Source organism: Penicillium malachiteum (assembly GCF_028827825.1).
Source record: "Penicillium malachiteum strain IBT 17515 chromosome Unknown utg000003l:1.0-4950554.0:1.0-4952489.0, whole genome shotgun sequence".
Classification (NCBI taxonomy): domain Eukaryota; kingdom Fungi; phylum Ascomycota; class Eurotiomycetes; order Eurotiales; family Aspergillaceae; genus Penicillium; species Penicillium malachiteum.
The window spans coordinates 391,888-416,083 of NW_026643096.1; the positions used below are offsets into that span (position 1 = coordinate 391,888).

Below are 24,196 nucleotides of genomic sequence, written 5' to 3' on the forward strand. Positions count from 1 at the left end.
ACTCCGAGATTCCACTTCTACCATGGGTTCCATGGTTCTTTTAGGTAGGAGATAGTTATGTATATTGAATTAAATCGATTTTATATATTTATACATTTATATATTTATCTTTATTTAATCATCAATCAATTAATCCCCCCCTATCATTCCCCCATTTTATCCTATCTCATTTTGAAGATCATCTTTCTTTGGAGAAAATTCCCCTAAAATAATCGCTCTTAACTAAGTGGAGTCCCCCCATAACAGAATCTATGATTGGCGTAGAAAAAGATAAAATCATAAAAAATAATAAAAATAAAATCGAAAATAAATAATTTATTTATATCAATTTTATTTTTTGACCCCACTAGAAACTCCCAAAGACTGGAACATGGCAATTGAGAGGAGCCGAGGCCAAACATGACGCTGGTGGCTGTGCCATTTTTATCGCCATGTGTTCGGACATTTTCATAAATACGGATATCTGGAGTATTGATCTCCAATTAATTATAGTTGACAGGAGATCCTATTTCCTAAGAATTGCAGCATCATGATACAACTTTCTAACACTAAACTAGTCAAGAGCGCCACCGTCTGGGAGATATGCCGAGGCTCTAACCCGTGTTGAGCTAGGCAAACCAGGTCTAAGCCCTGGAGGATCACACTGAGAAAAAGAAATTCAGAAAAAATAAATAAAATTAAATTAAAAATAAACAAGATTCGGATGGACTAATTTGGACTAGCGCTTAGTCTGATTTATACAATTATATTTATGCATGATTTTGGTCTGTTTCTACATTGGGTTATCCATGGAGCATAATCCAGATAGTCTCGTCAATGGCGCCTGTTCAGGGCCCCTTTTTACCCTGCTAGCACCTTATCTAGTGCTAGTAAGAGTATATCTCATGAGTTATTCCAAGGTTATAGCAAAAGAATCGCATTAAATAAAAGATTGAACATGATTAAGTTCCGGTTCAAGTTCCATCACACAAATAGGTACTTGGTAATAGTATAACTATACCTTCGGATCTATGCACTTCATCTGGGCATACTCGTACCTCTCACATACTTCAGAACACCTCCGTATGGAGACAAGAAACAAACTCACCGTCGTCTCAGAAAAGAACCACATTAAGGTTTAACTTTTCTTCCTCGGTTTATCCCTTCTAGAAACAAGAGAGCGGAGACCAAAAGAGCCAGGCGCCTCTTCTAAGTCATATAATTGGATCGGACAACCTCCGGTGGATTTTTTGTACGAGTGCAATGCCGCATAAGGAGCCCTCGGCCGAGCCTCTCAAGGGTTGTTCGGCCAAATATGAGAAATTTTTAATTCGTCGGGAACAAGATCTCACACCAAAGTAGTGCTGATCTTCTGATTTGGCGGACTCGGATGGACTCACTCACTCAATAATCGCCGCAAATTGGTAAATCCATGAGATCTCATCTTCTGACTGGTATGGTCTCACATTTTCCCAAAAAAAAATGTTCTCACTTACGGATTAAATCATAGCCGCGCAGTGTTGTGGATCACGGACCGAGAAACTTTGTTCTGAAAAAGAATACCATTTTGAAAGAATCCAGCCCCTTTTCAAGCAACGATCACCTAGGGCTGAGACTTCCGTTTGACATCTGGATCAAAAAAAGAAAAAAAACTACTAAGCTGAAGGCTGAGTCTGACTTTGTCTGCGCCTCACCTGCACATGAGCCTTGAGATCCATATTGCCTGAAAATCAGACAAAATTAGACGACTTACCCCTTCACTATGGGGTCCTGCCGTCCTGGAGTATCCAGTGTGTACTCCATGTACTCCGTGCATCTGGAGTGGCATGATCAATAATTCGGCCGATCATTAACACTCTAATTAAATGACCTCGATTCACACATGGCTCCCAAAAAAACGTTCTCAGCCCATCCTTGATCAATGGTTCATAGGGCGGGTCCACACCCTAACCAGGTGCCGATGTTCGGTAAATTCAGCTTGGTCTTCTTTGGCCACCCAACACACAAAGTGGCACAGTGGCACAGCATAGGGCTTCGGTCGACTTCCATTCAAACTTAATTCCAAGCCGCTGACTACGCGGGTCATTCACACTATCACTCAATAATGCACCCGTACCCAAGGTACAGTCCAGGAACAGCCCTGGGAGACGGGAAGCAAACCTGGAAAGAAAAGGAGATCTGCATATTTGGATCAATGGATACTTGCACTCACAGGCTCAACTGAAATACTCGGTTCTGATTCAAATGTTGGAACTGGCATAATCCAGCCCCGTTCCAGAATCATGACGAAGTCTACGCCTTACACCATGGAGTTGACCCTGTACCTCCGATCTTTGGTCGTCTGACGACGACTCCTAACGCCCCCGCTAGCTGATCGACGGGCTTTTCTAGATTTCCTACCCTACAGACCCTGACAAAATCCACTTTTGAATCGAAGGGGGCCTCGATGCATGCTTGGTTTGGTATGACGAAAATTTTTAATTTGCATTGTGCCTAGATCCAAGGTACTACATCCGTTCTTAGGAACCGGTTCACTGTTTCTTCAGATATCGATCGAATATCCGACGTCTAGATCATTCCCAGTGAAAAAAAAAAAAATTCCATGCTCCATGTGGCTCTATTAAGAGTGGACACCAGGCTTCCTATCGTTCACTAGCTCTCGACCGATCTACTCTATATAGACTTTTTTAAGGAACACGGCTCACATTTTTCTAGAATTCTCCTGCGAATATCTAGTCTACCATAGCCTCGGGGGTTAATATTATCCACGTGGGGACTCGGAGTGAAGAGCACGGGGAGTGTGATCTGCCAGTAGTACACAAACACGGAAGAATAGGCCGAGGATGGGAGGAAATATTGCTTGAACAAAAATTGGCAGCGCTGATCTGAATCACTTGCAGCAGTTCACACGACACGACGATCATTTTAGCATCCGTGCAAGAACAGACTATCACATGTGCAATGTGCAGAGTAAATGCACGGAGTATTTCATCCTGTTTTCTATCGTAAATCAATTTGTGGATTTAATAATTAATAGTAAACGGGAAATGGATTTGATCGTTGCTAGTTTAATGTACATGGTAGTTATGCGTAAAAAAGGCGCGGTTTATACTCACGCGTCTTGACTTGTGAAGAGACGAGCCGGTGGCCATGTGCATCGTATGCCTCTGCGACCACCTCCACGGGTTTCTTGCTAGTTTGCCAGCTAGTCTCGAATCCCCCTCTTGATACCTGGCCCAGCAATTCTCTCTGTCCATTTTGGACCCCAAAGAACTTCCATACTCTCGTCTCTGTATCTCCATTCCAACTCACGTAGACAGAAGTTCCATTGGACTCCTTGAAAGCAACCAGCGCAGGTTCCTCATACGGCAAGGCATGCCATTCAAACTTGAAGGCGCGGTAATTCTCAGACCCAGGTCCCAACTTCCCAGAATCCAGCCGGGAAAACCAGATCGTCGTCCCATCAGGTTTGTGCTCCGACATAGCACCGTCATACCCCCAATTGATAAACGCATTCCCATTAGACAGCAGCTGCAAATTACCCTGGGACCGAACAGAGAGATCTCCAGGAGCACGAAACTCGGCAATCAATCTCGCATTCCAATTCTCCGTATCCAACTCAACCACCTTGCCAGCACTATAAGCTCTCGTCTGAAGAACAGGCCCACCAGCCAAATTCTCATGGGCAGAGTTATCAAAGAAAGAAATGATCTCCTTAGATCCCTTCGTTTCATAATTCAGATACTTCGCATGCATCCTAGTATCATGTTGCCAACAAAAACCAACCCCATCACCAAGCGAGAAGTTTCGAATTCTTCCCACCAAGCTGCCAAAGAATCTTTCCTGAATCCCCGTCCATCTTGAAAATAGCACACATACTCCGCGCAGAAATCAGATACGTATTCGTGTCTGCATCCACATCAAACGCATTCATATAAAAGTAATGCCATGCCTGACTAGAGTTCACACCTAGTCCAGCATTACCGCTTTGCAAGGTGATATTAGTTCCAGCAGGATCAACATGATCCAAAGCACTCCATTCCCAAAGCATACGATTCGAATCCGTATCAACTTTCTGAATCTTATTATTCAAAATCCAAGACTGAGATTCCTCCGTCGCGCCATAGGGCGATAGATCCGCAATCTCAGGATTAAAGACCGTAAACACAGCAGAATGATTATCGAAGAATAAAAATTCATGTTGATCCGCTAGAGTGTGCCCACCACCTTTAATCTCATCGAGGAGTCGATACCGATTATCGAAAATAGAAGTATGGCCATGGCCATGTCCCATGGGTGAATTATGCGAGCCTTCGAAGATACTCAGCACTTGTTCACCGCGGTATGTATGAACCTGGAAATTTTCACTCCGAGGACCGACAAAGCCGAATCCCGACCAGACGAGGTCGCCTTTCTCGGTGAAGATGTATGGACCACTTTGTGCTGGGCCGTTGCCTGTATCATCGGCGTAGGTACTTTCTGGCGTGTAGAAGATGAGTCCTTCGGCTGTGTCGTTTGTGGCGGGGATGGTGATGTTCAGGACTGGGGGTGCGAGATCGGGTCGGGACTTGTAGGCTAGATTTGCAGTTGCATAACTGGCGAATAGAAGTGATGCCAGGCTTGAAAGGCGCCCGCGTGTTCGAGGCGCAGTCATTGTGACTTGAGTCCCGGGTTGTTGAAGTTGATAGTAAATATCGGATACAGAGGCCATTTGGACTTGTACTCCAAAATTGAAGAATATTTTATATTAAAATGTTTGCAAAGTTCCCCTTACATCATTACCCATGTACTCTATCACGACATCTCGCTGATGATGGAAGACGGCGACTTCCGCTAGTCTTAAATGGCGTGATGAGCATTTTGATCTAATCTAAACGATCGTCGTCTGTGTTTGGTAGGCGCAACCGATATAGTTTTTCTCTCGCATCAAGTGGGGATAGATACGTGGACTCGGACATTTAATGTTTATCCGTCTAGCAGAATTGAGGTATTGGTGATATGAAAAGCTAACCTTAGAAGATAGACTAAAGAATTGAGATGAATCGGGAACTCAAATTCTGTTTAATCCAAAACAGTACGCGGGCCGTGATATATAGTTCGGGCCGAATAACTTCAAGTTCGGCAAACACTTGCCACGTGCAGTAAGAGCAAATCAATTGAGCTAAATCCATGGATAGCATGAAGTTAAAATGTACGAGAAAACATGACGACAACAGCGACAAAAAAAAAAGAAGAGGAAAGAAATGGGTTCATAGACCAGAGCAAAAAATGAAAAGCAAAAAAGAAACTCCGAATGGGGGAATCGAACCCCCGGCTGTCGTGTGAGAGACGACGATGTTAGCCACTACACCAATTCGGATGATTGGTGCAGGGAGTGGCCATTTTACGTCTTATGATGGGAGGAGATTGTCAATGTTCATTTGTCTACGAAATAATGGTAGGTAATATCACTTCTTAGCCGACTTCCTTTTTCTTTTTTCTCGATCAAGAAGACATGCCAGGGCCAGAATATGACATTTAAGCCTTTGAGTGTCAGTTCTTATTCTAAATCAAAGACTTCATGTTTTACTCGACTCCATAATACACAAATCCAGGTTTACCTGGCAAATACTAATGTGCATAGATTAATGCCGGCATCACAGACTGTATACCACCTCCAGCTACCTACCTTCCAACCTTCAAGTTCAAGCTCAACTTTATCTTGATCTCTGATATTTAGTCAGGAGACAATTATTAGATCATTCACTCCCGTCAGAGCATTTGTGAGTCATACGAATGAATGATTTTGGTGAATAATTCCATCAACCAAACATTCGCACAGTGGCGGCGGTACCACCCGCATTATTCTATACCACGCACGGCCATCGACATCCGACTAAACCATATTGGGACCCCGACTCCAACATTCTGAAGATTCCACACGAAACCAGAGCAAGGAGTTGAGAATTTCAGGGCTTGGGAGATGACTCCAAACACGAGGTGCAATGTGAATCATAAGTGGCAACCTTGAATAATCCCAAGGTTACGATTTATGCATAACCGAGGCATCCCTTATATGAACCTTCCGCACATTCGAGCATCTAAACCAGATCAAGGCATATGGACCTTAAATTAAAACCTGAAAACTACTATGTTATGCGCGCCAACAATTATTGCTACTTGCAAACAAACGCGGTTTCATCTTCTAGATGACAATCCTTCTCCCGAGGTTAGTTGAGCTAAGCACAAATTTGGTATGGTTATTCACAACGAGAAAAGATAGATGTGGAGGGACTTTCTATAACTGTGACATCAGCATCTCCGGATGCAATTGATGATGGCTCCAAGCTGAAAGCCAAGGGAAAGGGAAAGGCAAAGGCATCTGGCCGGGAACTCATCTCTGATGGTCATCTCCGACTCAAGGGAGGTACTCACTATGGATTGATAGGGCGCAATGGGACAGGGAAATCAAGTGAGCAGCAACAAATTGGATTTGTATGAAAGAGAGAAAATCATTAACATATCATGTAGCCCTTCTGAGGGCGATGGCCGAGAAGCTCATCCCTGGTATCCCTCACCCAACTCGCATTGCAATTCTACAACAAACAGACGATCAAGATGAATCGGGGAGCACATACGGTCTGAAACTTGAGAAGACTGTTTTAGAATCAGTGCTTAGCAGCGACGAAACCAGAAATGAAGCTGTTCGCCTAGCAGATGGTACGAATCTTTCCAAAGTCGTTCTTGACTATAACTAACTTCAGTTTAGTCCTATCTAAAAGCTTCGAAACGGAGGATACACTGGACCCGGTACGAGCTATCCGTAAAATACGACACGAGAAAGCAGGGAAGAAACTGTTCCTTGCGCAGAAGAATGCCAACTTGAAGAGTGGAGCAAGAGGGATGCAAGCGCGAAAAGATTTGAAGGCTGCCGAGGCGAAGCTCGAATCGACAGAAGAACTGTAGGATGATTCAATTGGCTTACTAGGTTGATCAAGGCGACTAACTTTCAGTTAGGCTTTCGCAGGGATCTGATGCTATCGATGCTGAGGCAGTCCAAGCGGATACACAAGATGCCGTTGAGATGCTTCAGAATTTGCAAGCTCAACTCGAAGACGTCAGTATATCCTCATCTACTCTTGACCACAAAACTAATAGACGATTAGTCAAATCTCGCGGACATGGAGAAAGAAGCGCGCCGAATTCTTCTTGGACTGGGTTTCAAAGAAGATACACTGGGAAAACAGGTCTCAACTCTATCAGGAGGATGGCGGATGCGATGCATGCTTGCTGCTGTTCTAGTCCAAAAACCCGACATCATGATTCTTGATGAACCGACCAATTTCCTCGATTTACTGGGAGTAGTCTGGCTAGAGAACTACCTCCAGCAATTACGTGATACTTCCCCCACCACAATTCTTCTCGTCTCGCACGATCGGGATTTCGTCAACGCCGCCTGTGAGGAGATCGTGATTCTAAAAGACCAAAAATTCAACTACTTCCGTGGGAATCTGGCGGCATACGAGCAGGATTTCGAGGAACAGAAATTGTATCTGGGTCGCATGAAGGAGGCACAGGAGCGACAGATCGCCCATATGGAAGCGAGTATTCGTGAGAACATGAAGATAGGGAAGAAGACCAACGATGACAACAAACTTCGACAGGCAAAGTCACGGCAAAAGAAAGTTGATGATAGGATGGGACTGCAGGTTAGTGCGAATGGGGGTCGATTCAAACTCAACAGAGATCTTGTGGGTTATCATCTGTCCAGTCGGGCTGAGATCGAGGTACCGACCGACGGAAAAGGCGCGACTATGACTTTGCCTGATGCTACTGAGCTGCGATTCCCAGGGCCATTGGTCTCACTAGAAGGCATTTCATTCCGGTATAAGAAGAGTGATCAAGTCATCCTCGAGGATATCAATTTGGTTGTTCACATGGGTGATCGAGTTGGTATTATGGGTCTTAACGGGTCTGGAAAGACTACCCTCATTCGCATTCTGACAGGCCAACTTGTGCCATCCAGAGGAAAAGTGACAACCCATTCCCGGTTGAAATTGGGTTACTATGGCCAACACTCCGTGGAAGAACTACAAGAACGTGGTCGAGGGGAACCCGGTCTCACCGCACTTGGTCTGTTAATGACCGAAGCAGGTGACTCGCTTAATCAAGGGGAAGTCCGAGGGCTTCTATCATCAATGGGTCTACAAGGCCGTATCGCATCTGATGTCCCAGTGGGTAAATTATCCGGCGGGCAGCTTGTAAGTGCAGCAATTCCATTTGACGACACATAAAATGTTACGGAATATAATCCACTGACACCGAATCAGGTTCGTCTTGCTCTAGCCAGAATTGTCTGGAGTGCGCCTCAGCTTCTTATTCTGGATGAGATCACCACCCACTTGGACTTCCACACGGTCACAGCGCTCGCCACTGCACTCTCATCCTTTAATGGGGCTATACTTCTCGTATCACACGACCGGTTCCTGATCCGTGCGGTGGTAGAAGGAAAACGCGACACAGAGCATAAGCTAGATGATGATTTTGAGGGGGTTGAAGAGGAAGTGGAAGAAAGTACCGTTCGACGCCGGGCCGTGTTTGTGGTCAAAGCGGGCAAATTCAACGAGCAGCCTAACGGGGTGGAGCAATTTGAACAGAGTCTAGTCAAGCGAGTGCACAAGATGCTTTCTCAATGATTACCTCGGGATGTACTCCATACTAGTACTTTGAGACCCTTTGTTATGCCGGGAAAAGTGGTCCCAGCCCTACGCCACGCAAGGGGAATCAAGAGCACTGGAATGTGTCCCTGACCTTTACCCCAAGATTTCACTAGTAGTAATTTCTTCAGCTTATACAAACTAGTGTTTTTTTATACATTTTTTATTCATATTATTTCTAAATATGAAACACTGTCAAGTTCCAAGGTTCATACTTGATCTCCCCTCCCTATTTTGTCTGATACGTAAAATAAGGCTCCAAGTGGGGCGCCGTTCATCGCCAGAAAATTTCTTACTATATTAACCCACATTATTTTCTGCACGGATATACTGGGCGAGGTTCAAGTTCTTGGAACTCTCCTTTTCAAATATTTTGAGAGGAAAGCCTTCAAGAACATTAATGGATTGTCAGTTTTCTGTCATCCAAAACGTTCACGGTTGAGCAGACTGCGCATGTGAAGTACTAGTAGCGTGTCGTTATACCGGTCTGCACACCGACATATCCTCCACGAGGCGGGGGCTTTTCTTCCAATTGGTGATTGATTCTTCTTATCTGATAATCCTGGTCAACCTGCAGCTAAAATGAGAATCCGTGCGAGGCTCAGCCGTGAGTTTTTCCCTGGGATTTTTCCCCCTTTTAATAGTACCTAATATCTAACAAACCTTCAGTACTATGGCAAGGACCCATAGGCCGAGCTCTGATGGCCATTTCGCCGCCTGCTAATTTTTTGACATTACACTATGTCTATTTCATTGCGACCTGTTTAATTAGCAGTATCATTTTCTATTTGACTTCGACTCCATGGAAGAGCGTTGCCTATGTCGATGCTATTTTCTTGTGCGTCAGTGCCATGACTGGCGCGGGTCTGAATACAGTGGATTTATCAACTCTCAACACCTTTCAACAGGTCGTTTTGTTCATTCTGCTTATTTTGGGCTCCGCGATAACCGTCTCCCTGGCAGTGCTCATGGTTCGCAAACGAGCATTTGAGGAAAAATTCCGGGGAGTATCGGAAGAGCGCAAAAGTGCTCGGGCTTCAATTGTGGATATGCAGATGCAGAATGCAGAGAGTGGCGAGTCTTCGGCACACGAACTAGATGATCAAAACTGCAAACCGAGACAACATGCCACTGTGGATGTACAAGAGGTCTCTGCGGAGCAATCTCCTCAAGGTCAAATCGCATGGGATATGGATGACGATCAAATTACCGTCGCCGATACACTAGCTCGGCATCACCACCACCGAGTATTTCCCATGGCCGGTGTTGGAGCTCGTCCAGATCTGAACAATCACCCTCGGGATGCGGCGCCAGTTCACATGTACGCAGATGAAACAGGCAAGTCCAAGTTCGGAGGTATCCTCCGCGGCACACAGAAATACTTCGCTTCAAAAGGACTTGTTTCTCGAAACTCTCAATTCCATGGCTTAACATCTGCCGAGCGAGAGAAGCTAGGTGGCGTCGAGTACAAGGCAGTTTCATTTCTTTCGGTCGTCGTAGCACTGTACTTGATTTTATTCCTGCTTCTTGGAGCCATCGGCGTCGGAACCTGGATTCAGGTTAACCATCCAGAAATTGCCCGCTCGAATGGGCTTTCACCATTCTGGACAGGTGCTTTCTTTGCCGTATCGGCATTTGTCAACAGCGGAATGGCTCTCCTGGACGCGAATGTGACTGCTTTGCAATTGAAGTGAGTGGAGATCCCTTTTTATTTTTAACTATGCAACATCTGCTAATATTCTATTAGTGCGTACCCCCTTCTCACTATGGCTATGCTTATTCTCGCTGGAAACACACTCTACCCTTGCTTCCTGAGATTTATTATTTGGGTCATGCGAATTATGCTGCCAGATCGTCCGGAATGGAGTTCATGGCGAGTTACTCTTGATTTCATCCTAGATCATCCAAGAAGGGTATACACGAATCTGTTCCCGGCACGCCATACTTGGTATCTTCTTGGTACAATCATCGTGCTCAACGCGATTGACTGGGCTGGCTTTGAGATCCTGTCTATTGGAAACAAAGAAATAGAGGATCTTCCTGACAAGTATCGAGTGTTAGATGGTTTGTTCCAAGCAGTTGGTACGTATCAACCATACTTCATGAATAAGTTCTATGTGATTTAACAAGTGACTTAGCTGTTCGCTCTGGTGGTTTTTACGTGGTCACGATTTCTGATCTACGACAAGGTCTCCTTGTTCTCTATGGTAAGTTTTGTCCACTTCTTGATATCAAACCGGACCGTAGCTAACAATCGCGCAGTTCTCATGATGGTAAGATCGAGCACAGTATCAAAACTTTCTTTAGGTCAAACAAACTGACAGAACACAGTATGTGTCAGCGTTCCCAGTACTGGTAACCATGCGGTATGTCACCTAATATTCGGTCACAAATTGTGTCCTAACAACCACTAGCAACACAAACGTGTACGAAGAACGATCATTGGGCATTTACGCCAACGACGAATCCTCTGAATCACCCGCAAACACAAGCCGCAGTAACGTCTTCGTCGACCTAATCCGACACCATTTGGGCCGACCCAGCGCCTCGGAGACCTCGCGCGGGTACTTCGTTCACCAGCAACTGCGATCTCAACTAAGCCACGACCTCTGGTGGATCGCACTCGCAGTTCTTTTCATCGCAATCGCAGAATCAGACCACTTCAATGCGCAGCCTGTCGCATTTTCCACCTTTAACATTATTTTTGAGGTTGTGTCAGCTTATGGTTGTGTTGGGGTTAGTGTGGGATACCCTGGGAAGAACTACTCGTTTTGTGGAGCCTGGCATCCTATTAGCAAGTTGATTCTTGCTGCTGTTGCATTGAGAGGAAGACATCGCGGATTGCCGGTTGCTATTGATAAAGCAATTATGCTGCCGACTGAGTCTTTGGCTTGGGCGGAAGAGGAAGATGCTCAGTTTCGAAGGGAGAGAGCACAGGCTTGGGGACAGGGTCGTATGCCTGTTGGAGAGGTTTAGATGAGGTTGCTTGATTCTTTTTGCATTTGAGCGTAGCATTGAATGACGATAGATCCGTGTCTAAGATAATATTATCTTGGAGTACATAGAATTGCATGAGGAATGAAATAATGGTATTGCACGAATGTTTGCAGAAGAAAATTTATTTCGTTATGTAGAAAATATGAAAAAAGAGAAAACGCCAGATTCTTTTGATGCGGAATATCCGGGGAGTTTAGTAGATCGACATAAAAAGAGATATACACAAGAGACATGATATGAGAGGGATGATACGATCACTCCTCCTCGTACTCTCCCTCCTCCTCCTCCTCATCTTCTTCCTCCTCCTCAATCTCATCCTCACTCTCAAGCTCCTCTTCATCTTCATCGTCACTGCCCTCATCGCTGCCAAAGTCCTTCATCGCCTCGTCCTCATCACCTTTCTTAGCTTCAGCCCGGCGCTTCTCCTCCTCAATACGACCCTCCTCAAGAACAGCAGCACGCTCTTCCCTCAGTTTGCGCTGAGTCTTAACAAATGCACCGAGAGGAGTAGTCTCCCAGTCAACATCCTTAAGGAAAGTATCAACCTCAGTGCGGTTGCGAGGGGTATAAGTAACATTCAAACGGCGCTCTTCAATCCAGCGGGCGTTAGCCTCGATCTTCTGCACAAGTAAAAGAATCATCTGGTTGATCTTCGCGTTCTTGTTGCCACCATTACGGACAGAGACCTGCTTCAGCCAGCGCTTAAGGGAGACAACGATGGGGACCGAAAGTTCGGGGAAAGCAATGTGCTTAGACCACAGGACAAAGAACTCGGACAGGAGCTCAGCGACCTGCTCTCCGACACCATCTTGGTAAATACGGGAGCGAAGGTAGGATTTGGGAGCACGGATGGCGGTGTTGAAGTCGAGGGGCTTGAGGGTGCTGGACTTGGGGTGCTTGCGCATCTCAGCAGAGTTAAGGACCTCCAGCAGGGAAGAGGCGAGCGGGATGTAAGTGCCGGTGGCGCGCGAGAGACGGAGCAGAGCGCGAGTCAGCTGGAAGCGCAGCGGGAAGTACTGTGCAGTGGGGATGAGACGCATGGCACCCAGAGTGATCTGAACGACGGGGTAGATCAGCGGACGCAGGGCGGACTGCTTGCCGACTTGGGCCTCGACAAGTCCATCACAGTGTTGTGAGAGCACACGGGACCAGAAGTCGAGAGAGTGTACGTATTGCCAGTTGTAAATGGTCTTATAGGACTCCTTGGAGGTGTTGGTAATGCTGCTACGCAAGTGCATTGCCAATTGTCGGATGAAATTGAAGCCAGTGGTGTATGAAACGTTCTGATCAATGCCCCAGAGTTCGGCGGCCGAGTTTTTCATCAAGTTGACACCGGCAAGAGTGTGAATAGTGGTGTTGCGACTACCCTTCACTACACCCTCGTAAGTAGCCTTGAGAACGGCCTCCTTGATACCAGAATCGCCGATGGTTGTAAGACGGCGTAGCAAGAGGAATGCGGTGATTCGTGTAGCATCATTGGTGGAAACATCGGCCCAGATGCCGACAACAATCTTGATGAGTGTCTTGAGAACCTTGCGGAACTGCAGAAGGTAGGGAAGCATGGGCTCCATGGATTCAATGGTCAATTTCAGAGTGGAAGCGTCCGACAGGTTGAGCAAGAGTTGGTGGACTGAGGAAGTGTGTGATTTAATCAGAGATGTGAGGGTCTTGAACTTCTTGGAGTCAAGAGTGACCTTGACTTTGCCTCCTGCGGTCTCCTTAACAGGGAGGTGGTGTGCCAGAGTCTTGGGGACGACATTCAATGCAGTCACAAGCACCTGGTGGTAGACATTAGGGTCGGAGATAGTGTACTTTTGTTCGGGGGCATTGGGGTCGTTGACAGATGCTGCGGCACGGAAAGCCAGAACAGCCTGGCGCATAGCCCGAATTGAGTGTTGCTCCTCCATCAAAGTCTGCCACTTCTTGACCATAGGAATAGTCAATGTGTTGTCGATGATTTCCTCCTCCTCTTCTTCCTCCTGCTTCTTAGACTTCTTCTTCTTCTTCTTGGCGGGACCCTCCTCCTCTTCAGCCGCCTCGCTTTCACTCAATTCATCAACCTCAGAGAGATCGCCTTGGTCGCCGAAATCGAGAAGCTCTGAATCGTTCTCCTTCAGGTACTTGTAGAATTCGGGATCCTTCTCTTTCAATGCCTCAAGCTGATCCTTGTGCTCATCGAATGCATCAGCATTGCTAGCGTCATCATCATCTTCGCTGGCCTCCTCCTCCTTCTTGGTATCTTCAGAACGCTTGCGCTTGCCAATCTTGGGGGTGACATCCTTCTTGCTGGCCTTCTTACCGCTAGCAGTGGACTCGGTAATATCGAAACCACCAGCGAAGAAGTCATCGACATTCATATCAGCGAAACCTTGCTTCTTGGTTTCCTCGGGATCCGACTCGTTATCTTCCTCTTCGGCGGCGCGGCGACTGGCGTTCTTTTCTTTGCGCTTGTCGTTCAGGTGGTGGCGCTGCTTGATCTTGGCGGTCGCCTTGCGACGCTCAAGGACATCCTTGAGGTGCTTGGACTCGAACTTCTTAGTCGACTTCTTTGCTCCGGCCATAGTGGGCAATTTATTCGCGGTCCTTAGCTAGAAGCAGATAAATCCGACGCTGGAAGAAAAAAAAATTTGGCTCGGGAGAATACTGGCACCGCCTTCCCCACCGCCTTTTGGCTGCCGATAAGGACAGAGCTTCCCCATCGTCAATTGCGATCATAGATCTACTGAGTACAAGATTCAATTCTTCTTATTTCGCCTTGGGCTTTTTTCTTCGATGTATTCTCAGCAGCGCCCGTTATCTTATGCGCCCACCCCGTACAGCTATACACCAAACCCAGCTCGGTCGGCTACAATCAATCTCGATGAAGTATGGCCCATTGTATGGAACGTGGGGTTCAAGAGGACTGACCGACGTTGCAGGAGGTGAAATTAGTTTCAAGCTCAGGCGAGAGAGATTTATACGAGTCTCTCGCGGAGATTTACAGCATAATCGTTACCCTCGATGGACTGGAGAAGGCCTACATTAAGGACGTCGTCACCGAATCAGAATACACCGAGACATGCGCCCGGTTATTGAAACAGTACAAGTCTAGTTTGGGCGATGAGACTGTGGCGCATGAATTTGTTGATTTGGAAACATTCAAGCGGACGTGGGGTGTAAGTTCCCTGATTCTGAGAAGACTCAGCAAGGAATGTTATCTGACACTTATGAATGAACAGTTAGAATGTCCTCGCGCTACCGAACGACTCCGAATCGGTCTTCCCGCAACTGTCGAACAGGCCTCGCACAATACCTCTACATCCAATAACACAGCTGCAGGGTCAGGAGGCGTAGGTGGTGCATCAGGCAGTCTTATCCTGGCAGCGACGGAGAACTTCATCACATTCTTGGATGCCTTGAAGCTGAATATGGTCTCGAAAGACGCGCTTCATCCCCTTCTCTCAGAAGTGATTCAATCGGTCAATAAAGTGACAGATGGAGATTTTGAGAACCGGGGAAAGATTATTCAGTGGCTGATTGCGCTCAATCAGATGAGAGCGACCGAGGAGCTGAGTGAAGATCAGGCGCGAGAGTTAGCTTTTGATATCGAGCAAGCATATCAGGGTTTCAAGGCGACACTGAACTAGTTGCATTGGGCTTGGCGTTGTGGATTTTATATGACTGACGATTGATACCACTTGGGCATTTACTATATGGTCCGGGATGTATAGCTCTTCTTTGCATTGATAATGCGCAGTGGTAGGCACCTGCGTGAATACTTGAAAGTATAATATGGTCTCTTCCATATGGTAATTTAGGGACCATTGTATAATTGAGATGAAATTGATTCTCGATTGACCTCCAGGGCTTACTATTAGCCACCGCGAAAGGCTAGACCGTTATACAACCCTGTGAATTAGTCGAAATCGCCATAATTTAATTAGTGCCTTAATTATCGGGCAAAATATGGATCCGCGGAACTTGAACCAACCTTTCCCGATTGGGAATTTCTTTTTTCTGATGTGGCGGGTCTTCGGCGGCGAGACGCCCTCCGATAAAAGCCCCCCTAGTGCCCTCGAAGTCCAGAACCTGGAGATTCTTTCCCAGGCGGGCGAGTTTAACACCTCCAAAACTTGAATCATGATTAGTGCTACAGAGGATGAGCCGCTCCACGGTAAGATCGTCAATCCACTCCTCTCGGGCCACTAAGAAAGTGGAACTGATAAGAGCATCTCTGCTAGTGCTCGATTTGCCCCAGATATACGAGAAGCCCTCGGGGACTGAGCTCATGAAGACGCTGGCACTGTTAACTCAGCAGCCACGTACCTTTGGAGTCAGCGCCGAGGCAGTCAAGGGCCCTGCTGTGCACCCCGCAGGGGTCAATCGTTATCTCACGCAGATCATTGCCAGCCCACTTTCATGGCTGGACACCGATGAACTGCGAGAGGCCGTGTGGGATGCCGCTGCTGCTCGTCTGAGCGAGCGATCTGGCCGAACTGGTATGTCGTTTTTGTTCCTAGTTAGTGCGTATCTGTTGCTGACATCTAGTTCCGTGTAGCCATGCCGGCCATGTCGCGAGTATTCAGTGTTCCCACCTTCTGCGGTGAGGACCTCACGCTCACTTTGCACGAGCCATCCCTCACGTCGGATAATTTGGGCATGAAGACTTGGGTATCATCTTATCTGCTTTCCCGTCGATTGCATAGCCTCCTCGAGTCACCCCCGAGCCTCGTTCCCTCGGGCCCTACCGATCCCTCGATCGTACATGCAGACTCACAGAACAAGCTTCGGGCCCTTGAGCTCGGCTCCGGAACAGGTCTTGTGGGCCTCGCATTCGCGGCTCTGCACGGCAAGTCTGCCACAATCCATCTGACCGATCTTCCGGAGATCGTGCCAAATCTGGAGCACAACAGGGCTCTGAACTGTGAGCTTTTGAATAACACGGAGGCAAAGGTGACCACAGGTGTATTGGATTGGTCTGTAGTTCCGGAGCCGCAACCGACAGCGGAAGAGCGATTCGATGTTATTCTCGCCGCGGACCCGTTGTATTCGCCCAAGCACCCAGCATGGCTTGTCCAGACCGTTGGAACTTGGCTCAGTCGTGGTCTCGACGCCCGGGTTGTGGCAGAGATGCCACTGCGTGATGCGTATCTGCCACAGGTCCAAGAGTTCCGTCAGCGGATGACCGACCTGGGACTGGCGATCGTTGAAGAGGGCGAAGAGACCGGGTACGATGACTGGGAGGGTGCGGATGGGGATGTGTTGGCCGTGAAGTGTTGGTGGTCTATCTGGGGATGGAGCGAGAAGGTATGACCAGTAAGTTGACCTGCGACCGGGGTTTCAGGTAGTGGTAGTGATGCACGATATAACGAATAGACGATACACGATAGACCTGCTAGAGGTTTAGATATATACGAAGAATATAAATCCATCTAGAAGAAAGCGATTCCGATTATAATAATTGAGATAATTGAAGGAAGTTGAGTCTTGTGTTGCACCAGGAAAGAGCGAATGCCCACGCGACCATCACGTGGGGCCAATGACGTCGGTGTCGCATCAAATCTATGAAACATCGAGATCTTTCTTGTTTCCTACACATATCAAAGCTTCAAAAAAGAAAAATCGTGTCTCTATGCACTGGCATCAGTCATATACTCAAACAATATACCAGTTTGGTGAGATGCAGAATCCCCCAGGCCCAATGAGTCTCGAATCGTCATAAAAGCCACCAAGACGACCCAATCGGCGACGAAACCTCCCAGCAATAGAAGAGGAATCAAATCCAACAAGATATACGACAGATCCTGAACTGTTGGAAATCACCCAAAATGATTGGACTATTAGCCCTCTCATCGATCCCGACAGTGACGGGCGTGGCATTCGGAGTCAGCGAACAGCGCAAGTCGAACCAACGCAAGGAAGACGCGCGACGAATGGTGAAATTTCATATCGACGCAGTCTGCGATGGAGATACGGACGACGATCGAGATGTGAATGGGCGAAGAGTAGTGGTTCGGAATGACAAGGTGAGTACATTGGTAGGCCATCTACGAACTTCAAGTGTCCGACATGCGGAATATCGATCTAACTTGTCATAATATGCGCAGGTCTACCTTGACGATCCAGACCCTCGCAAACGATCTGTGCCTTCATTTACCTCCCTTGCCTTCTACATAGAGTACCCCGAGCTCGAAGAAACAAAGCACCTAGACCGTGGTCTCGGACTACCAACCTATGTATCAGCAAACCCTCCACTTTTGAATTGGATCTATGCGGATATAGATACGCATGAGTTGAAGTATGGCAATCGAACCCAGAGTGTGGAGCACACTGTTGGACCGTGGAACTGGACAGAAGATGAGAAGGTGATTATGTTAGAGGAGAGCACATCGTTTTACGCGGTTGAGGAGGGGGAAGGCGAGTGGGCGCTCTATTTCGACCGAGATGGGGACGAATTATCGTATGTTTTGGAGGAGCAGGGCATGTTGGATAATGCTTTCGTGCCTGTCAACTTGGTCAGACGAATTGCGGAGGAACCCTCTGCTCCAACTCAACAACAAAAATCCCAACCGCAGCAGCAGCAGCAAAGCCAAGGGTAAAGTTCTGGGAGCGATAGGCAGAATGGATGATGAAGAAAGAAATATTCATGGTCATGACTGAATGCGTTGATGATTATTTTGGTTACTTAATATACACATAGTTCAAACTGCCCAGGCAAGTTCATAGATAGCCCTGTACCGAATGAAAATGGCAGCTTAATCCTCCAGACCATCCCAGCTTCCTGCGCTCTCATTTCCATCAGTGTTGGCTGTCGCTTTTCTGTTGCGACTGGCCTCAATAGCACCTCTCTTGCGGTTCTCCATCCGTCGCTCAAAGCCACTCTTAGTACTGATTCTTGTCTCACGAGAAGACTTGCCATCTTGACCAGCATTCTTGTCCTTGCCACCAACTTGCTTGGACATCTGGCGTGCTTTAACACCATGCTTTTTAAGCTCTTGCTTATCCTTCTTGCTGAGATCTGGCAAAGAATCCAGAAGCCACTTCTGAATCGACTTTTCACCCTCAGCACCACGAAGTTTTTCACTGACATCGATGACGTTGGCAATGCTCTTAACGTAAGGAATATCCTCCTTGGTATAATAAGTCACCGCAATACCACCCTCGCGACCAGCACGACCAGTTCGACCGACGCGATGAACGTAGACAGCGGCAGAGTTGGGGATATCGTAGTTGACAACACCGTTGATACCACGGAAGTCAACACCACGCGCGAGCAGATCGGTAGTGACGAGAATCCAGATCTCTCCCTTGCGGAAATCACGCATAATATCGGATCGTTGGCTATCCGAGAGATCTGAGTGTAGCACGGCAATGCGTGAAGAACCGCCAGCCTCAGCTGGAATATCATATTTCAATTCGGAATGCAGGGCAATCGCACGGGGGATGGTTTGAGTGAAGATGAGGAATGGGGGACGGAGGCGGACATCCGAAGCTGAGGCTGCTGCAGGGCGAAGAAGTTGTCGGAGTCCAAGCAATTTACCCTGCTCAGTTGCTGCGTAGACTAGTCGGTGATCGATATTGGGGACAGCTGAATCTTTCAATCCAACAACAAGACGCACAAGAGGATGAGATGTGGTCGAGGGGTGACCAATGCTCTCTAAGCGCTCTTTAATTGTCGACTGAGTGAGGTCCTCAACATTAGAGCCCATGGTAGCAGACCACAAGCTAACGCGCAGGTCTGGGTGTACACATGAACGCCAAATATCCAGTGTCTGTTCACGGAATAAAGGATCCAAGAGTACATCTGCCTCATCTAGCACCAGGCTTCGCACCAAGGGGAGACGGGCGATGCTTGTTGTTTGATTCGCGGACAAGGAGTTCACTAACATCAAGGGCGTAGTGACCAAGATGTCGCTCTTGGTGACAGGGGCGTTGTTGCGCTGTTTCTTGGGTTTATCCTCCTCTTCATTCTCGGCTTCTGACCCAGACTCCTCACTGTCCTCGTCAAGGGCGTTGGATTCTCCCTCATCCTCTTGCTCAACAACTCGCATGCCCTTTCTCATCAAGGTAATTTTCACGCCAGTGCCTGCAACCAACTTCCGTCCCTCATTGACAATTTGACTGGCAAGTTCTTTGGTAGGAGCCACAACGAGCGACAGAATACCATGCTCGTCCGATTGCGAGGAGTGGTGGTGTCGAACAATCTTATTGATCACAGGAATCATAAAAGAAAGCGTCTTACCGCTACCAGTCGGTGCTACAACCAACAGATCCGGCTCTGACACCTGGCCTGCAGTAGACACCGAAGAATCGCCCAGCAGCAGAGGAAGACTGCCCAGCTGCACCTCCGTAGGTACCGTAAACCCTTGCTCAGCAATGTTCTCCGCCAAACGGCTCGAGATCTTATATCTTGAGCGAAGTTCCTTAAAAGAAACCAGTGGCTGAGGATACATCCTTCGAGCGCGCTTCTGCTCTTTCTTGCTGAGAGGTTGTGGCTCCGGCTCCGGCACTTCCTTCTTAGACTTCTTCTTTTTCTTCTTCGAGTCCTCGGGGGCAGGCGTAGGTTGGAGTTGGATTTCGTCCAAATCGCGAAGATCGGTCACTTTGATTTTGTGCGAGTTCAGAATAGTGCGACGCTGCACTTCATCCATGGCATCTTCCTCATCGGACTCGTCTTGAGCTATCGGTTGGCCCCGGTCGCCCTTGGTGTGTCCTGTTGTCTCGGTCGCAGGTGCTGCTGAGCGCTTGTTGGAGTGGAAGAAATCCAGATCCGCAGTATCCTCTTCGGTCTTCTCATCGACTGCGCGAGCTGCGCGCTTCCTCTTCTTTCCATTTTGTGCGGACTCGAGCTTTTCACCTTCTGCGGTACGGAAGAGCTGCGGGTTCGCTGCTTTCCCAGTTGAAGGCAGTCGGGAGGACTCTGCCGGTGCAGCAGCCGACTTGCTGAACTTTGTCGACCGAGTCAGTAACCTGAAAGCATCCATGCTTGAGAAGTGGTCGGTTTGAAGATCTCGAATCGCTGGACTTGGGATATTTTGTAAGAGAAAAAAAGATTGACCCACACAGAGGTTCCGGCCCAATCAACGGTGCGGCATCCAAACACGGCGGACTAGATGTAAGTAGTCATAGCCCAGCATATAGAATACCAAGATCGGCAGTGAAATGGACTCTGTATACAAAAGTTGAATAATCCACAGCACCAGAAGCAAGAGTATCGACTCAAGGATAGTCATTGTGATATCAGGTTCAAGTTGGAAATCACATAGCTAGAAACAGCCCTGGAGGGCAAGTAGTATCAACTACAACTACAAGCCTTCCAACCTTGGAAGGTTAGCGCCGCGTCGCCTGAGTCAAGTTTAAAAACTTGAACTTTGAGTGTTGTTAATACTAAATGGACGCCTTTTGCACCACAATCGCCGGTCATCTACCATAGATGGCATAGATCAATATTTGGCAAAACTGCCTAACCACGCCAGTATCATTATGTGGGAGTTTAGAATTAGTACTCTGCACATGTGTACATCGGAGCTACTAGTGCCAAGTATATAGCCAGAATGCCTGAAACCCGGCAAATGAATTCTTAAACAAATGAATCTATCTCAGACGGCAGTTTATATCCCATCGTCTATCATACACAGCTCAACGCGCAAGGGGGGAGGTGACAAAGGAAAATGGAAAGACGAGTTCTTTTCAGTGCTTAGTGGTGGGAAGCAGCCTCGCCGCGGTAGCCGACCAGGTTCATGCGACCAATGATCTCACCAACGGTGAAGAAACCAATAACCTCAGCAGCGGTGACACCAACCAGGGCGATCTCCTTGGGGCTGGCGTTGCGGACGCGAGCCAGGAAGTTCTGGGGGGGAGGGGAAGTTAAGAGTCTTGAAGGCGGCAGGGTTGCGGGCGACGTTGGTCAGAGGCTGGAAGTAGGACTGGAAGGTGGCCATGTTGCTAGAAATGGTGTTAGAGTGAGGTCTTATGAAGCACATGGTACGTTATAAACTCAGGGCGGAAACATACGGAGGAGACATCTTCTGGCCACGGAAAACCAGCTTGCCGAGCTCAATGCCGACCTTAGAGTAGTAAAGAGTCGGGGGGGATCATGGCTAGAGGAAAGGATTCGATGTTAGCCCATATATCTACTGATACTTCACTTTCACATTCGGCAAATTCGAGGGTAGCCAAGGAGGGCTTCGGAGTTCATCTTGACATGCACCGATGGTCGCAATGACTCTTGATGCGTGACTGCAAGTGTCTCCGGGCAACTTTTCCACTTCGATTGCAAGATTCTGATAATTCAAGAGGGGGTTGGTTTCTTACAGTCGACAAATGAGACGACCTTGCCGACGGGACCGCCGACTTTGCGCAGGGCAGAGGCAGCATTGGAGATAGCGGGACCAGCGGTAGCAGTGACCTTGGAGAGACCCTCCTGGGCCTTAGCAGCAGCCTGGGTAGCCTTCTCGGTGGAGGAGGAAGCGTGTCTGACGGCAGTGCGGCGAGTCAGGAACTGCGATTGACGCAGGACAGCACGAGAGGGAGCAGACATCTTGGGACTGTTGGAAGTAGAGAAGGAGCGAAAATTAAGGTCCAGGCAAAAGTCACCCAATACAGTCGCTGGTATAAGGACGAGGGGGGGTCCAATGGCGGGATTAAGTCTGGCGCAACAACGGAGACCAGAATCTGCGGATTTCACGGCTCGGGAACTTCAGGGAAGAGGTGATCACGTGGTCACTTGTCTAATGTGCCTGGTTCCAACAACATAAGAAGTTTATTCTTACAACTAAGTATACATTTTATCTATTCTACAATTTAATCTGAAATTAGCAGTCATTCAATTGTTGAATCTCGTTTCAATAATTCGGCAAATGGGAGTCAACCATCTCAAGTTGGTGTACGGAGTAGATCCGATGTTCCTGCATTCCTGCATCTCAGTCACCCGGCACCATTACTGCATACTACTATGATACAGTCAACAACACCACCTGGGCAGCATATTACCCTCAAAAACACCAATTTCACCAAAATGCAGAGATTAATTTCTCCATCATCTAGAAGGCTCACAGTGGCCTACACTTTACCGTTGATAACCGAACCCAAAAGATTCGTCAAGATTGGAACTTTTGGGACGTGTTCTTTGAATTCACAAGGGGGCTTTCATTTTTGACGAATCACATCAAACTGAATGCGCCGCATTAGATCCAACATGAGTGAACTGTCCGATATGGCAGCAAGAGCTAACTGACAGATACTAATTTGACTTGACGATGGTAGGAATGAGATTGGATCGTGGTCAACTTGGTACACTTGAATGTTAGCTGCTCTTCTCTATATGATGGCTCCAGTCATTTCTGATATATGATTATCTAGGGAGCGATATCCTACAGCACCAACTTACCACCGGGCACCGAGAGACTACATGTCCATAGCACATAAGATTCCTACGGTTGACTATTTTGGGTCTACATACTGTCCAACTCGGGCAAAGAAAGTTGCGAGTAGCCTTGCAAAGCTATTTGAAACTTTTGGAATATCTTCTACCGCAAGATGAGTCTATCTCAGCACGGTGATCTCTATGATGATAATCTTTTCGTTGATCCTACTCGACTGAGGCATTCCCGAGTATTATAGACCCGAAAAAAAGCAGTGAACTATTACCACTCTTTGACCATGCTCGCCGGTTGTACTCTTTTGATTAAGCCGGACCACCTGTTAATGGACATCTTCCTCTTGGAAAGCGTGAAAACATACCTTGCCCAGTCCAGCTCCACTCTCCTTGATGAGGATACTTCTGGTTCACGCAAAGCTGAATATGCTGAGTCGGTTCAACTTGCCAGATCATGAAAGACATTTGTTCCAGGAATTGTGCCCGTTTGACGACAGACTTGTCTTTCTTATGGGTATTGGACCGCCTTTTCCTTCGAAGCCACACATGTACAAAATTATACCCACTCCCCTCCGGCCTTGAATGAACAATACGACATTGAAGAGCGCGTGAGTCTTTTTCCATTGCTAGGTCTAATGACTCCACTTATCATCGGTATTAGCATAATAATGGGCACCACGGCGAGGGGAATCCAAACGCACTACCAGCCTACCCAAGTGGGCAGGTGCATCTCCACATTGCCTTGGACTAGATAGAAAGTTCAGTGCGGCCTATGGAGATGGTAGTCATGGTATTGCTTGGACTCCGAGAAGTGACAATTGAAGATATCCATCCGCTCTTATCCTGGTTCACGTGTTACCCATTTGTTGATTATACAGAATTTCATGAGTGACACGACCAAAAACTGCATACTAGTAGCAAAGAGCAGTCAGACCTCTGCTCAGAATGCGTGCTAAAAAGACTGACTAGTAACTTTTACTACTACTAGAAACACGTAAGTCAACAAAAAACCTTGGAAAGCCTTGACCGAGAGCTGATCCCTATCTCGGAGCCCCACTCTTTGATGAATTTTTCTATCAATTTCCTAGACGTGAAATAAGCTTGGAATTGGAAAGCTAATCTCCAGCCATGCATACAGCAAAAGTTGAATTTTAATCAAAGAATCACT

The 24,196-nt window shown here is 47.4% G+C and overlaps 9 protein-coding genes across 9 annotated transcripts; 5 read left to right on the forward strand and 4 right to left on the reverse strand.

The window, feature by feature from the left end:
* Positions 1-3,063: 3,063 nt before the first annotated feature.
* N7483_006469 (uncharacterized protein) lies at positions 3,064-4,690 on the reverse strand (the record flags this gene model as incomplete). The annotated part of the gene is made up of 2 exons (XM_057089906.1): positions 3,064-3,736; positions 3,855-4,690. 2 exons carry the CDS (start codon positions 4,688-4,690, stop codon positions 3,064-3,066), a joined length of 1,509 nt encoding a protein of 502 aa, XP_056944647.1.
* A 1,419-nt stretch (positions 4,691-6,109) lies between these two features.
* N7483_006470 (ABC-F family ATP-binding cassette domain-containing protein) lies at positions 6,110-8,654 on the forward strand (the record flags this gene model as incomplete). Its single annotated transcript, XM_057089907.1, has 7 exons — positions 6,110-6,187; positions 6,238-6,430; positions 6,490-6,678; positions 6,728-6,920; positions 6,976-7,075; positions 7,125-8,219; positions 8,289-8,654. The coding sequence occupies 7 exons, from the start codon at positions 6,110-6,112 to the stop codon at positions 8,652-8,654; spliced, it is 2,214 nt and encodes a 737-aa protein (XP_056944648.1).
* A 603-nt stretch (positions 8,655-9,257) lies between these two features.
* On the forward strand, positions 9,258-11,651 carry N7483_006471 (uncharacterized protein; the record flags this gene model as incomplete). Its single annotated transcript, XM_057089908.1, has 7 exons — positions 9,258-9,282; positions 9,345-10,365; positions 10,423-10,757; positions 10,814-10,882; positions 10,938-10,948; positions 11,007-11,041; positions 11,090-11,651. 7 exons carry the CDS (start codon positions 9,258-9,260, stop codon positions 11,649-11,651), a joined length of 2,058 nt encoding a protein of 685 aa, XP_056944649.1.
* A 275-nt stretch (positions 11,652-11,926) lies between these two features.
* N7483_006472 (mRNA-binding ribosome synthesis protein NOC2) lies at positions 11,927-14,233 on the reverse strand (the record flags this gene model as incomplete). The annotated part of the gene is made up of 1 exon (XM_057089909.1): positions 11,927-14,233. The coding sequence occupies one exon, from the start codon at positions 14,231-14,233 to the stop codon at positions 11,927-11,929; it is 2,307 nt and encodes a 768-aa protein (XP_056944650.1).
* A 211-nt stretch (positions 14,234-14,444) lies between these two features.
* N7483_006473 (ESCRT-I subunit protein VPS28) lies at positions 14,445-15,298 on the forward strand (the record flags this gene model as incomplete). Its single annotated transcript, XM_057089910.1, has 3 exons — positions 14,445-14,537; positions 14,591-14,827; positions 14,891-15,298. The coding sequence occupies 3 exons, from the start codon at positions 14,445-14,447 to the stop codon at positions 15,296-15,298; spliced, it is 738 nt and encodes a 245-aa protein (XP_056944651.1).
* Positions 15,299-15,791: 493 nt separating this feature from the next.
* N7483_006474 (S-adenosylmethionine-dependent methyltransferase) lies at positions 15,792-16,964 on the forward strand (the record flags this gene model as incomplete). Its single annotated transcript, XM_057089911.1, has 3 exons — positions 15,792-15,825; positions 15,893-16,150; positions 16,210-16,964. 3 exons carry the CDS (start codon positions 15,792-15,794, stop codon positions 16,962-16,964), a joined length of 1,047 nt encoding a protein of 348 aa, XP_056944652.1.
* Positions 16,965-17,479: 515 nt separating this feature from the next.
* Positions 17,480-18,250, forward strand: N7483_006475 (uncharacterized protein; the record flags this gene model as incomplete). Its single annotated transcript, XM_057089912.1, has 2 exons — positions 17,480-17,677; positions 17,759-18,250. The coding sequence occupies 2 exons, from the start codon at positions 17,480-17,482 to the stop codon at positions 18,248-18,250; spliced, it is 690 nt and encodes a 229-aa protein (XP_056944653.1).
* Positions 18,251-18,406: 156 nt separating this feature from the next.
* On the reverse strand, positions 18,407-20,635 carry rok1 (RNA-dependent ATPase ROK1; the record flags this gene model as incomplete). The annotated part of the gene is made up of 1 exon (XM_057089913.1): positions 18,407-20,635. One exon carries the CDS (start codon positions 20,633-20,635, stop codon positions 18,407-18,409), a length of 2,229 nt encoding a protein of 742 aa, XP_056944654.1.
* Positions 20,636-21,348: 713 nt separating this feature from the next.
* Positions 21,349-22,191, reverse strand: N7483_006477 (F1F0 ATP synthase subunit g; the record flags this gene model as incomplete). The annotated part of the gene is made up of 5 exons (XM_057089914.1): positions 21,349-21,501; positions 21,554-21,596; positions 21,662-21,751; positions 21,806-21,890; positions 21,966-22,191. The coding sequence occupies 5 exons, from the start codon at positions 22,189-22,191 to the stop codon at positions 21,349-21,351; spliced, it is 597 nt and encodes a 198-aa protein (XP_056944655.1).
* Between the last annotated feature and the right edge of the window lie 2,005 nt (positions 22,192-24,196).